Below are 14,705 nucleotides of genomic sequence, written 5' to 3'. Positions count from 1 at the left end.
CCTGTGCTCTTTGCAGTCAATTAAAAATGCTTCTCATTTCCCTTTTGATTTCTTCTTTGATCTATGGGCTATTTAGAAGTGTGTTAAGTTCCCAATATTTGGGACTTTTTCCAGATATCTCCTACTGATTTAATTTCACCAGGGTATGTTTTCCAGAAGTTTTACTTTCATTTTAGGTTTGAAGAGTTCGTTAACAAACCTTTCGTTACACTTATAAACAATTTCAATTTTTTCTAGAAGATTATTTAACTTAATTTCCACATGCAGTCATTAAGAGAAAAGAAATGGGAGAAGGAACTGGCAACCCACTCCAATACTCTTGCCTGGAGAATCCCATGGACAGAGGAGCCTGGCAGGCCCCAGTCTATGGGGTCACAAAGAGTCGGACACGACTGAGTGACTACACACGAGGGAGCTCCTCTGAGCCGAGGGGGCAGGAGCTGCAGTGAGGCCCAGCAGGGTCGGGGCCGCTCTTCCTGGCTCTGGGGGACTCAGCTCTAGCCCCCCAGCCCCGCCCCGCGGGTCACAGGCCACTCTGCCCTTCCCACAGAAAAAAAAGAAAAAAAAAAAAAAAAAGAGAAAAGAAATGGGCTTCCCTGGTGGCTCAGATGGTGAAGAATCTGGCTGCAGTGCAGGAGACCCGGGTTTGATCCCTGGGTGAGGAAGATCCCCTGGAGAAGGGAATGGCTACCCACTCCAGTATTTTTGCCTGGAGAATTCCATGGTCAGAGGCTACAGTCCATGGGGTCACAAAGAGTCAGACATGAGTGAGCGAATAACACTTTCACTTTTCACTTTTTCCAAAAGAAAAGGAAAAGAAACAATAGAAGTAATAGTGTATACATCACCAAAATGGATCCTCATTCAGACTTTAATAGTGCTGGGAAGTCCCTCATTAACAGCAACGTGGAGTCCCAGTTGGGAAAGGGTCCTGGGCTGTATGCCCACCCCACGGGTGAGGCTTCAAATTGCTGTTTCAGTGGCTGCTTATAATTCCAAGCCGCAAACTGCTCTCATTAATGGTTTGCGCGCAAAAGTGCTTCTCTGGTTTTTACTTTACCCTTTTTACAATGCTGTTTACTTCACCTTGTGAGTCATAGGCTTTCTTTAAGGGGGTTGTCCAGACCTCCAGGGGCTCAAGAATTCCAAGACCTACTCTTTTTCTTATCTAAAGTGTTAGCTGACTTGCTGTGCTTGCGAACTGGGAGGGTATCTGGGCAATGTCCAGTCAGGTTAAAAGCAAGTCAAAGGCCTGTTCTGTTGCTTCTGAAGCCTGAACAAGACTTCCTCCATTTTAATTGCACTAACAGAAAACGTGATCTATGATTTCAGTCTGTAAAAATTTATGGAAATACACTTCATGGCCTAGAATGGAAATTTTTTTTTTTTTTTAAATACACCATGTGCCTGTGAAAATACGTACTCTGTGATTGGGTGGAATATTTTATAAAATGTTAATTGAGTCAAATTGCTTGATAGTGTTCAGTCCTTATTTTTGTCTACTTGTTCAGTGAGGAGTGTTATTTCCAGGTATAATTACAAATTTGTCTTTCAGTTCTGTCAGCTTTTTGTTCACATAGTTTGAAGCTCTATTACGTGATGCACACTTAAAACTCAAATGTCTTTTTTTAATCCCTTTCTTTCTCTCCTTTTTTTGGTTTGTTTTGAAGTTTACTTTGACAGTACTGTAGCCACTCTGGCTTTCTTGTATTAGGGTTTGGATGGTATAATTTTCCCATTTTTTTTTTTTAGTTTAATTCATCTTTACCTTTCTTGAAAAATAAGAAAGTGACTTTCTATCTTTTAATTATGTTTAAATCATTAACTTTTAATGTAATTATTGATATGATTGAGTTTAAAACTTCCATCTTACTGTTTGCTTTCTGTTCCATTTGTTCATAAGGCCTTTTTTAAACCCTTCTTTTTCTAGGTTTTTTGGGATTAATTTGCTTTAAAAAATGATTTAATCTTAACTCTGTTATTGGTTTATGTAATGTACCTGTTTAGTTATGTATTTTTAGAGGTTGTTCCTAGGGTGTACAGTATACACCTGTAACTTGTCAATGTGTACTTTTGGATAAAATACCACTTCTTTTACAGTGTCCTTTCGTGTTTCCTCTCCTCCATTGAGCTGTATTATCATACATTTTAATTCTATGTGTGTCATAACTGCTATGTACTATAGTGTTTATACACATAGTGTTTTTTAAACACAATCATTTGACTTTGAAAGAGGTTAAAGAATGAGAAAAGAAATCTTTTTTATTTTCTCATATAGTTATTGTTCTTGACACTCTTCTTTGGGTCAACACAGGTTTCCATCTGGTATATTCCTTCTGCCTGAAAACTTCCTTTGACATATCTTGCAATGCAGGTCTGCTGGCAATAAATTGTCAGCTTTGATGTCTGAAAAAGGGTTTATTTCACCTTTTCCCCCCTTCATCTTCATTTATGAGATATGTTTCACTGGGTATGGAATCTTAGGTTGAGAATTTTTTTTTTTGGTAGTATTTCAAATATGTTGGTGAGTTATCTTCTGAGTTATGTAGTTATGCTATCATTTGTACATTCATTCTTCTATATGTAATGTGTCTTTTTCTCTAGTTCCTTTTGTCCTAACCCAACAGCTGATTTTAAGGTGTTTTTTTTTTTTTTTTTGTCCTTAGTTTTCAACTGTTAGCCCATGATAACTGTTTCAATTTCTTTGTATGTTAATTCTGTCATCTTTATAGTTTCTTTTGCTAATGTCTGACTTCTTCATCCAATAGTATGAGAAAAAGATGTTTTCCTGAGTCTTTACATGCATGGTAATTATTGACTGGATGCAGTTCATTTTTGATATTTACTTTTTTGGTGTTTGATTTTGTCTTGCCTTTAAACGTGGTCAAATTTTGTTGTTGTACAATTAAACGACTTGGAATCAGTTGAGTTCTTTGGACGAAGTCCTTTAAGCTTTGTTAGGGTGGATCCCAAACAGCCTTTAGTCTATGGCTAATTTTGCCCTGTGAATAAGATGATGTTTTCCTGAGGGCTCTACCAGTGCTCCGTATATTACAGGTCTTTGTTCTCTGGATGGTGGGAATACGAACACTTCCCAGCCCTAACTATATAAACTTTTAAGATTGTTCTGCTTACTTTTTTTGTGGTTTATTTTTCTGGTCTGGGATAGTTGATTCTCACATGATCAGATACAAATTTGCCAAACATATAGGGGGAACCCTTCTTTAGATCTCTGAGCTCCCTTTCTGTTAGCTTCCTCTTTGGCACTCTGGTCCACAAATTCTAAATGCCTGGCCTCCCTGTCAGCAGGTTCTGTTTGGTTTCTATACTCTGCATATTGACCTTAAACTGCTTATAGGTAGTTAAGTTGGGCCAATTGTAGATCTTACCTCATTTGTTTATCCTCCCATGTATTTCGTCAAGTTTTCTGAATGTTTAGATTTAGTTCTTCTTACTTCATTGTAGTCAGAAGTGGAAACTGATAGCAGTTTGTGTCCTTTTTCTTTTTTGTCTCATTGGGAATCACTTCAGTGAAAATTATGCTTGTCATTTTACTCCTAAGTACTTCAAAATACATCTCCCCAAATTCAGATTATTTTCCTACTATATAACCACAGTGTTTTTGTATTGAGGAAAATTAATAAGAATTCCTTAATATCATGTAAGTCTGGTTGATTCTGGTTTGTTCCAGATAGTTTCCAAATGTTTTTGTTTCCTTTTAATTGGGTTTTTTCTCTTTTTGTTGTTGATTTTTTTTTTTTTTTCATTGTTTTTACTCTGCTATGTTTTGCCATGTTTGTGGTGGTGAGGCTTTTCTTTGTTCTGTTGTTTTTTCTATGATATAATGTGGGTAAGTTCTGTTTTGTTTGTCTCTGAGACCAGTGTATTTTTTTCCTTTAAGTCATAGTTTGAGGGGCTCATTATTTTCTGTTTTACCTACTTTTCTGTGAATCATGACTCATGATCATATACAGTCTTTCTGAGAATTCCAGGGTTCTGTTCTCTTGAAATTTTTCAGAATCTTTATAATTGAGATAAAACATAATTTCATAGCGTTTAATTGGGAAAGTTAAAAATGCTCCGCAGGTACATACAGTTCTGATTTGCAGAAAGTAGGTAAAACAGAAGAGAGAATTTTTTTAAAAAGTGAATTATGCGGCTAGGGTCAGCATTAGGAGTTCAGTGTGCTGTGCTTTTCCACTTTCTCATTAGAGTATTCTATTTATTTCCTTGGCTGCTTGTTTGAAAGATTATACCATTAGGTTATATACCCTGTGTTGTATTAGTCCACTGACTCTCTTGATAGTAAGAAAAAAAAACAATAAACCCTCTGATTTGTAGCTTTTCTAATTTCATTAGTATAAGTACTCCACCCATGGCTGATTTCGAGCCACCAACATGTCATTGAACAGAGTTGGGAAGAGAATTGAGCCTGTATCAGTCAGCTCTAACACACACTTGATTATATCCTTTTCTTATTTGGTTTTAGTTCTTGAGGATTTTTTCTTAGTGTTGGAGGGCTGCTTTTTATATATATATATTTTTTCTCCATGGTTTCCCCATTATTTCATTAAGTATCAGAGGGAGAAGTAAGATAATGCAGTTTCAGTTCCTGTGTTAACTATGCCTAAATACCATTATATATGTGGGATCTTAGTTCCCCAACCAGAGATTGAACCCAGGCCCTGGCAGTGAAAGTGTCAGAGTCCTAACCCCTGGATTGCCAGGGAATTCCCTCATTTAATACATTGTGTTCAATAATTTTAAAAGTATTACTATGATCATATCATAAATACTGATAGTTAGGCATAGTTAACAAAGGAACATAGGTCTGATAATGAAGTGGACTTGTTAACTGTATGTACCTGGGTAGCATTTTTAACTTTCCCAATTAAATGCTGTGAAATCATGTTTTATCTCTGTTATATCTCTGAAAATCATTACTCAGGTCCTTTTCAAGTGCAAGGAAACATTATGTTGCTTTATAAAATTCCTTTGTGTGTGGGATAGAGAAAAGATGACTTTCTTTAATGTCTTGCTGAAGTGTTCTGTCCATGCAAATAATTGAGCCTTTATGACATGTGCTTCCCTAGAACAGCCACAGTTACTGTTTTTTTAAGTTATTAAAAGTGGCAAAATACTTTATCTGCACTGCGATTTAAAAAGTCACCTTTTTGGTGCTGAGAAAGGAGTGGGAGAAGTAACTTTGCAAAGCTAAGATTGTACTGTGACTACTCAGTCCACTTAAAAGAAATATAACTTAGTAATCCTACTTTGATTTTTTTGAAAAATATAATTTATTTTTGGTTGCGCTGGGTCTTCGTTGCTGTACGTTGGCTTTTCTCTAGTTGTGGTGAGCATGTGCTACTCTTAGTTGTGGTACACAGGCTTCTTGTTGCAGTGGCTTCTCTTGTAGTTGTGGCATATGGGCTTAGTTACTTGGCAGCATGTGGAATCATCCTGGACCAGAGATTGTCCCCTGCATTAGCAGGCAGATTCTTAGCTACTGTACCACCAGGGACGTTCCCCTACTTTGATTTTTAAAAAGGAAGAAACTACCCTAAAGTTCTCTTAGTACAACTTCACCATTTTTGATATTTTTCTTGATGTTTTCTCTTGTGTGGGGTGTTTTTAAAAATCCATGTATAAATGTAAAGATATCTTTAAGAAATATGGAACATATATTGGTACAATGTATGATTCTGTTATTTAGTCCCGATTTTTAAAATTTCCATACCAGGAGGCTTATTTTCTCTCATACCTTGGCTTCATTATATTTTCTTTGCTAGTTGTAAGGTAGCTTTGAATTCTAGTTTTGGACTACATTTCTGTCGCCTCTCTTGAGAACAGTGCATTCTAAAGTATGGTGAAGTGACTCAGTAGTTTAAACTGAGTGGTCTTTTCATTCTACCCTTTCTGCTAAGCAGTTTACTTGCATTTAAAGTATTCACGGTTGTCTTTATTTTACAGATTAAAACAAAACAAAAAAAAACCCCTGAGGTTTAAAAAAGTTAAATAGTTACTGGATCATGTAGTCATGGTGAGGAAATGTCAGAATTCAAACCTACTTCTGTCTTTATTCCTGAATCTCTGGCCTCAATTTGTGTAAATAGGTCTCAAAGACAGGTGTGAAAGGAGGAGGAAATGGAAGGGGAGGAGAGGGAAGAGATGATGATAACTGTGAATAATTTATTGAGCCTTTACTGTATGGTGGGCACTTTGCTAACTACCACACATAGCTTAAGTCATTTAATCATTGTAACAGCCTTAAAGGAAAGGTATTCTACTTCTCTCTATTTTAAGGATGGGAAAATGAAGCTGAGTTTTCCATTTGATCAGGAAAACAAGCTAATAAATGAAAGTAATGGGATTCAAACCCAGATAATTTTTTTATCCTAACAAAATATTATGTACCATAAAATTTATGATCTTAAGCATTTCTAGTGTATAGTTCAGTAGTATTAAGTATACTTACCTTGTTATGCTGTCTCCAGAACTTAAACCCAGATGATTTAAGAGCTTGTATCTTTAACCATGTAGTGACTGGCAGCTGATTGTGTAAGCAGAAAATTTAGTGATGAAACATTTAGGCTTTATGCAATGCATTAGGTGAGAAACAATGGTTTTTAAGACACTGGTCACCAGGTGGTGAATGACATGATCCCCAAGAGAGGGGAAACAAATGAAGTGAGACCTTTGATTGTTCCAGCTTTCTGCTTGGAATGAATTTCCATCTATAAGAGGGAACCTAGGTGGAGACCAGCAAACTCAGAGTTGTGGAGATGGAATTGGACTAAGGCAGCTTGTTTGTAGACAGAATCTCACAATGAAGGGTGCTGCATAGAGAGAGAATCCTTGAGATCTGCAGAGGGTTCCCCTGGAGTGTTTGGTAGAGTATTTTTGATCAGTGTACATATGTGGGGAAACTACCTGAGGCCAGGGAAAGAACAGTGCCCCGTGTTCATATAGTGCTGGAAATAGTGATTGTTCATACCGGCCAAACTGGAGAAACTCATGATTTGTGGAGCACTGGATAGAGTACTCAAATATGTCTTGCCCCAGTAGTAGGGGGAAATTAGCCCTACATTGAACACTGCTGCACACTCATGTAACAAATCATAAAGGGAAGACCCAAAAGGATCAAACTGTTTCCAAATACCTTTTAATTTGTCCTATGACAAACCAGAATATTTGTAAGAGTACAAAAAATGTTCCAGCCACTGCAAGGTGAAATTCACAGCATCTACCATCCATTCAGTGCAAGATTATAAGACATGCAATGAAGCAGGAAAACACACTCTCTAATGGAAAGAATAAGCAATCAATTGGAACCAACTCATAGCTGTCGTGGGCATTAAAATTAGCAGACAAGAACATTAAGAGAGTTATTATAACTGTATTTCATATGTTAAAAAAGTTAAGTAGAGACATAAAAGATATAAAACAGATGCAAATCTAACTTGCACAGATGAAAACTAACAGTGTTTTAGATGGAAAGTATACCGGATAGCATTAACAACAGATTAGACATTAAAGAGAATATTATTGAACTGAAATCACTAGAAGCTGTTCAAAGTGAAACAGAGAAGAATTTTTGATAAATATGAGAAGACCCATCAGGGGGCTCTGGGAAGAATTTGATGACCTTAATATACTAATAATTGGATTCCTTGGGCAGGTGGGGGTGGAGAGAGTAAAAAAATTTTTGAATAAATCGTAGTTGAAAAATTATAAATCCACAGATCCAAGAAGTTTACTGAAACTAAAGCTTAGTAAGTATGAAGAAACCAGAGCACATCATAATTAAATTGTTCAAAACCAGTGTTAAAGAGGAACATCTTAAAAGCACTAGGGAGGGAAAAAACATTACCTTCAGAGGAGCAATGGTAAGGATGACAGATTTCTTGTCAGAAGGAATACAGGTGAAAAGATAGTGGAGCAACATTCAAAAAATACAAACCTGTCAGCCTGAAATTCTATGCCCAGTAAAAATATCTTTCAAAAATAAAGACAAAATAAAGACTTTGAGACAACCAATATCTGGAAAAACCTTTCACCAGCAGAAGAAATGTTAGAGGGAGTTATCCAGGTAGAAGAAAAATGATACCAGATGAACATGAGTTCACACCAAGGAATGAAGAACCCTGGAAATGAGAAGTAGAGATTTTTTTCTTGTTATTTAAATCTCTTCAAAAGATAATTGTCTCTTTAAACCAAAACATTAGCAGTGTATTGTGGACTTCATCAGACATAAGTAAATAAAGTATGTGATGACAGTAGGAGGAGAGGAATGAAAATATAGTAATGTCAGATTTTTATACCTGAAGTGCTATAATATCATTTGAAGGTAGATTAAGTTAAAGACGTTTACTTATAGGCCCTAAAGCAACCACTAAAATAACCAGAGAGTTTTGCTAATAGGCTAGTGAAGAAATAAAAAGAGAATCATAAAAAAATAATCCTGAGAAAGGAGAAGGAAGCAAAGAACAGATGGGACAAACATAAATAGCAATATGATAGACTTAAACTTAACCACATTAGTAACTACTTTAAATGTAAATGATCTAAACACCCTAATTAAAAGATTGGACAAAAAAGCAAGACCCAACTCTATGCTGCCTACAATGAACTTGCACTAAATACGTAGGCACAAATAGGCTAAAAGGAAAAGGATGGAAGAGAAAGAGACCATGCTAGTCAAATAACAAAAAAAATGGGAGTGGCTATATCAATACCAGACAAAGTAGATTTTAGAACAAAGAATAAAGAAGATCATCTGAAAATGATAAAGGAGTGAATTAATCCAAAAGGCACAAAATTATTAACATTTATGCACATAATAATAGAACTTCAAAAATCAATTAAGCAAAGAACTGCCAGGAGAAATTAGAAAAAGCCATAATCATAGACAGATTTCAGGGCCTTTCTGTTAGTAATAGAACAGGTAGGTAGAAAATCATGAAGGATATAGAAGATTAAACAACACTGTGAACCAATTGACCTGGTTGTTGTTTATGTAACACTGTACTCAGTATGTGCAGAGGTTGACATTTCTGGAATACTCATCCATTAACAGTAGAATATACATTCTTTTCAGCTGTGCATGAAACATTTGCAAGGATAGACCACATTCTTGGTCATAAAATAAATCTCAGTGTATTTAAAAGGATTGTCATACAAAGTATGTTTTCTGGGCATAGTAGAATTAATTTAGAGGTCAGTAACAGAAAGATATCTGAAAAATTCCTCATATTATAGAATCTAAATAACAGGCTTAATAGCATCTAAATAGCATATAGAATAGAATAGAGTAGAAGCTAAATAGCATATGAATTACAGAAGAAATTAAAAAGGAAATAAAGTTATTGAAGAGAATGAAAATGGTAACACAGCATAACAAAATCGGTGGGATGCTGCTAAACAGTATTAAGGGGACACTTATAGCACCTGGATAGAAAAGAAAATAACTGAATACAGAAGTCTTAAATCATTGTTGTTCAGTTGCTCAGTCATGTCCGACTCTTTGAGACCCCGTGGACTGTAGCATGCCAGGCTTCTCTGTACTTCACCATCTCCTAGAGCTTGCTCAAACTCATGTCCATTGAGTCGGTGATGCCATCCAACCATCTCGTCCTCTGTCGTCCCCTTCTCCTCCTGTCTTCAGTCTTTCCCAGTATCAGGGTCTTTTCTCATGAGTCACCTCTTCCGATCATGTGGCCAAAGTATTGGAGCTTCAGCTTGAGAATCTGTCCTTCCAATGAATGAATATTCGGGCCTGATTTCCTTTAAGATGAACTGATTTGACCTCTTTGCAGTCCAGTGGACTCTCAAGAGTCTTCTCTAACACTACAGTTTTTGAACATTCTGTTGTTTGAACATTCTTTGGCATTGCCTTTCTTTGGGATTGGAATGAAAACTTATATCAATTGTCTTCACTAAAAAAAAATAGAGTGATTCAACTCAAAGAAAGTGGAAAAGCATCAGTTCTTTGGCACTGAGCCTTCTTTATGGTCCAACTCTCACATCCATACATGACTACGGGAAAAACCATAGCTTTGACTAGACAGACCTTTGTTGGCATAGTAATGTCTCTGCTTTTTAATATGCTGTCTAGCTTGGTCATAGCTTTTCTTCCAAGGATCAATTGTCTTTTAATTTCATGGCTGCAGTCACCATCTGCAGTGGTTTTGGAGCTCAAGAAAATTAAGTCTGTCACTGTTTCCATTGTTTCCCCATCTATTTGCCATGAAGTGATAGGACCAGATGCCATGATCTTCGTTTTCTGAATGTTGAGTTTTAAGCCAGCTTTTTCACTCTCTTTCACTTTCATCAAGAGGCTCTTTAGTTCCTCTTTGCTTTCTGCCATAAGGGTTGTGTCATCTGCATATCTGACGTTAGTGATGTTTCTCTCTGCAATCTTGATTCCAGCTTGTGCTTCATCCAGCCCAGCATTTCGCATGATGTACTCTGCATGTAAGTTAAATAAGCAGAGTGACAGTATAGAGTCTTGATGTACTCCTTTTCCAATTTGGAACCAGTCTGTTGTTCCATGTCCAGTTGTAACTTGTTACTTCTTGACCTGCATACAGGTTTTGCAGGAGGCAAATCAGGTGGTGTGGTATTCCCATCTCTTGAAGAATTTTCCACAGTGTTGTGATCCACACAGTCAAAGGCTTTAGCATAGTCAATGAAGCAGAAGTAGATGTTTTTCTGGAATTCTTTTGTGTTTTCAATGGTCCAGCGGATGTTGGCAATTTGATGTCTGGTTCTTCTGCCTTTTCTAAATCCAGTTGGAACATCTGGAAGTTCTCAGTTCACATACTATTATTGAAGCCTAGCTTGAAGAATATTGAGCATTGCTTTGCTAGTGTGTGAGATGAGTGTAACTGTGAAGTAGATAAATTTGTTCAGAAAATTGAAGAAGAGGTAGTACTTTCAAAATGTTTTTTTGAACATTCTGTTGTTTGAACATTCTTTGGCATTGCCTTTCTTTGGGATTGGAATGAAAACTTATATCAGTTGTCTTCACTAAAAAAAAATAGAGTGATTCAACTCAAAGAAAGTGGAAAGAAAGAACTAGAGATCAAATTGAAAATTAAAAAATAGAAAGCAGAAAAATAATACAGGAAAATAAAAGGAAATAAAAGTTGGTTCTTGAGAAGATCAGTCAAATCAATAAATCTCTAACTATCTTGGTTAGGACCCAAAGAGAGAAGATATAGATTACTGATATCTGGAATGAGGGAGGTAACATTATTATAGATTCAGAAGATATTAAAAAACATATAAGGGAATATTATGAGCAGTTTTATTTCCATAACTTCAAAAACTTAGGTGAAATGGACAAATTCTTACCAAAGATCACTCAAGAAATAGATAACCAGAATAGCTGTTTATGTATCAAGTTGATGTCATTAATAACCTTTCACAAAGAAAACTCCAGGCTAAGATGGCTTCACTGGTGAATTCTATCAAACATTTAAGGAGGAAATAATACCAGTTGCACATGAATTTGTCCAGAAAATTGAGGAAGAGGTAATACTCTCAAAATGTTTTTTTATATTGATACCAATACTTGACAAAAACAGTCCAAGAAAACTACAGACTAGTGTCGCTCGTGAACATACATAATAAAAATTCTAAACAAAATTTATCAAATCTAACACTATTATAAAACACATATTATAGTATAATCAAGTTGGATTTATTGGTAATGCAAGGGTGATTTAACATTAGAAAATCAACAGTTTTTAAAAAAATTGAAGTATAGCTTATTTACAATGTTAATTTCAGCTGTACAGCATAGTGATTCAGTTATACACATATATATGCAGTCTTTTTTTAAAATTGTTTCCCATTATGTTTATCATAGGATATTGAATACAGTTCCTTATACTATACAGTAGGACCTTCTTTCTCTCTTCAGTATATAATGGTTTGCCTCTGCTAACCTCAAGCTCCCACTTAATCCATCCCTCCTCCTTCCCCACCCTTGGCAGCCTCAAGTCTGTTCTCTGTGTCAGTGAGTCTGTCCACATATAAGTGATATAATATGGTATTTGTCTTTCTTTTTCTGACTTAAGTTCACTTAGTATGACATTCTCTAGTTCTATCCAAATGGCATTATTTTGTTCTCTTTTATAGCTAAGTCAGATTCCATTGTATACATGTAGCACAGCTTTATTCATTTATCTGTTGAGGGACATTTAAGTTGTTTCCATGTCAGCATTCACTGTTGTGAATAGTGCTGCTGTGAATATAGGTGTGCATATATAGTCCTGATTTATAGTTTTGTACAGATATATGCCCAGGAGTAAGATTGCTGGATTATATGGAAATTCTAGTTTTACTTTTTTGAGGAATCTCCATACTATTCTCTGTATCTGTTGCATCAGTTTACATTCCTACCGACAGTGTAGGAGAGAGTTCCTTCTTTAGCATTTGTTATTTGTAGAGCTTAAAATTTTTTTTATATATTATTTGCTTTTGGTTTCACTTGGTATTCTTTGCCTCATGTGGGTTTTCTCTAGTGGTGGGAAAGAGGGGGCTACCCTTTGTTGTGATACCAGGGCTTCTCATTGCTATGACTTGTTACAGAGCACAGGCTCTAGGACATGCGGACTCATAGCCGTGGCTCGGGAGCCCTAGAACGTGGGCTTGGTAGTTGTGTTACACAGGCTTAGTTGCTCTGCAGCATGTGGAGTCTTCCCAGACTGGGGATCAAAGCTGTGTCCCCTGCATTGGCAGGCAGATTCTTTACCTGCTGAGCCATCAGGGGACCCCCAATAATTAGTGATGTTGAACATCTTTCCACGTGTCTGTTGGCCATCTGTACGTCTTCTTTGGAGAAATGTCTGTTTAGTTCTTCTACCCATGAGAATAAGTCAGTTTGATTTTACATATTAATAAACTAAAAGGAAAAAAACACAATCATCTTTTTAAAAAATTATTACTTATTTTTATTGCAATATAGTTGATTTACAATGTGGTGCTAGTTTCAGGTGTATGTCAAAGTGATTAATTTATTCATAAATATATGTATATATATTTCAAATTCTTTTCCCATATAGGTATAGTTCCTAGTGCTATAGAGTAAGTTTTTATTGATTATCTATTATAATCATCTTAATAGATGCAGACAAAGATCAACATCTCTTCCTGGTAGTTTTTATCAGCAAAGTTAAATAAAAGAGAACTTCCTCAGCTTGATTAAGGACGTCTTAGACAAACTTATGGCTAACATCAACACTTGTGTGTGTGGTTAAAATTCCCATTATAATAAGCTTTTAGGGACTTCCCTGGTGATCCAGTGGTTAAGACTCTGCTTCCACTTGCAGGAAGCACGGGTTTGATCCCTGGTCAGGAAACTAAATATGCTGTGTGACGTGACCACAAACAAAAACAAAAAGTTAAAAAACGTTTATGAAAATAAAGTATTAAGATTGGTGAAACAGTTGTTTAATACAGAATAATTGTGGAATCATTTTAGAACTAAAATAAACCATGAAATAATATTAATTCAAACTGTTTATTTTTTGTAGGTCAGTATGGAAATCCTTTAAATAAATACATTAGACATTATGAAGGATTATCATATGATGTGGATTCATTACACCAAAAACACCAGCGTGCCAAAAGAGCAGTCTCACATGAGGACCAGTTTTTACGCCTAGATTTTCATGCTCATGGAAGGTAAGTAAATTTATTGCTGATTGTGTCTGAAGTTCCAGTGTATTCAATGTATGTTAAGAGAAGAAATTTATACCTTTAATTTTCCTTCTCTAATGGAATAGTCCCCATTTGTAAATTCAGCCTACACTGGAATTTGGTGTGTACATGAAAAATTGTTTTCTTTTAAAACAGATTGCCCTTTTTATATTGTTAAGGAAACAGTCACATTTAAATGTTTTTAAGTTCATGAATCAGATCCTCAGTTGTATTAGTAGAGGATATGTCTTTAAAGAAGAGTCTGTGTTTGTGATTTCCAACTATCTTTTATGTGTTTTATGGCCTATATGTCTATTCCCTGGTGCCAACAGTGAAGGTAGCCGGTTGTAGGCCATTGAATGTCATTTAATTTCTCATTAACTCAATTTTATCAGCTCTAACATGACAACTTGTAGACAGATGACCTACTGTACTGCTTAATTCTCAGTATAGTTAAGGCATAAAATGCAGGGAGCCAAGGGAGGGAGGTAAAAATCACATTTATTTAGTGCTGTTGTGTTCCACGTACAAGAACATAGATGCTTTATGTGTATTTTCTTATTTACTCTCTCAACATCCAAACAAGGTAAATCTTTTTATATCCAAGGAAACTTAAGACTCAGAGAAGTTAAATAGCTTCTTTAAAGTTATGTAACCCAGGGACTTCCCAGGTGGTCCAGGGGTTAAGATTCTGTTCCCATTGTAAGGGGCATAGGTTTTATCCCTGATCCAGCAACTACAATCCTGTATGCTGTACAATGCGGCCAAAAAAAAGTTAATAGCACAGATTTGACCCAGATCTGGCTGACTGAAAACCCTATATTTTTCTCTTTGTCTGTTCAGTTCAGTTCAATTGCTCAGTTGTGTACGACTCTTTGCGACCCCATGAAACGCAGCACGCCAGGTCTCCCTGTCCATCACCAACTCCCGGAGTTTACCCAAACTCCATTGAGTCGGTGCTGCCGTCCAGCCATCTCATCCTCTGTCATCCCCTTCTC

At 36.1% G+C, this 14,705-nt stretch overlaps 1 protein-coding gene across 1 annotated transcript in view; it reads left to right on the top strand.

The window, feature by feature from the left end:
• ADAM10 (ADAM metallopeptidase domain 10) overlaps positions 1-14,705 on the top strand; it is a 136,850-nt gene that overhangs the window by 24,933 nt on the left and 97,212 nt on the right. Inside the window, exon 2 of the mRNA XM_061157255.1 lies at positions 13,542-13,692. Within this exon, the coding sequence (XP_061013238.1) occupies positions 13,542-13,692 (151 nt within the window). The remainder of the gene's footprint in view (positions 1-13,541; positions 13,693-14,705) is intronic.

Source organism: Dama dama, chromosome 12 (genome assembly GCF_033118175.1).
Source record: "Dama dama isolate Ldn47 chromosome 12, ASM3311817v1, whole genome shotgun sequence".
Taxonomy (NCBI): Eukaryota; Metazoa; Chordata; class Mammalia; order Artiodactyla; family Cervidae; genus Dama; species Dama dama.
Note: the sequence above shows the minus strand (reverse complement) of the source record. Positions and strands in the feature narration are given on the sequence as shown.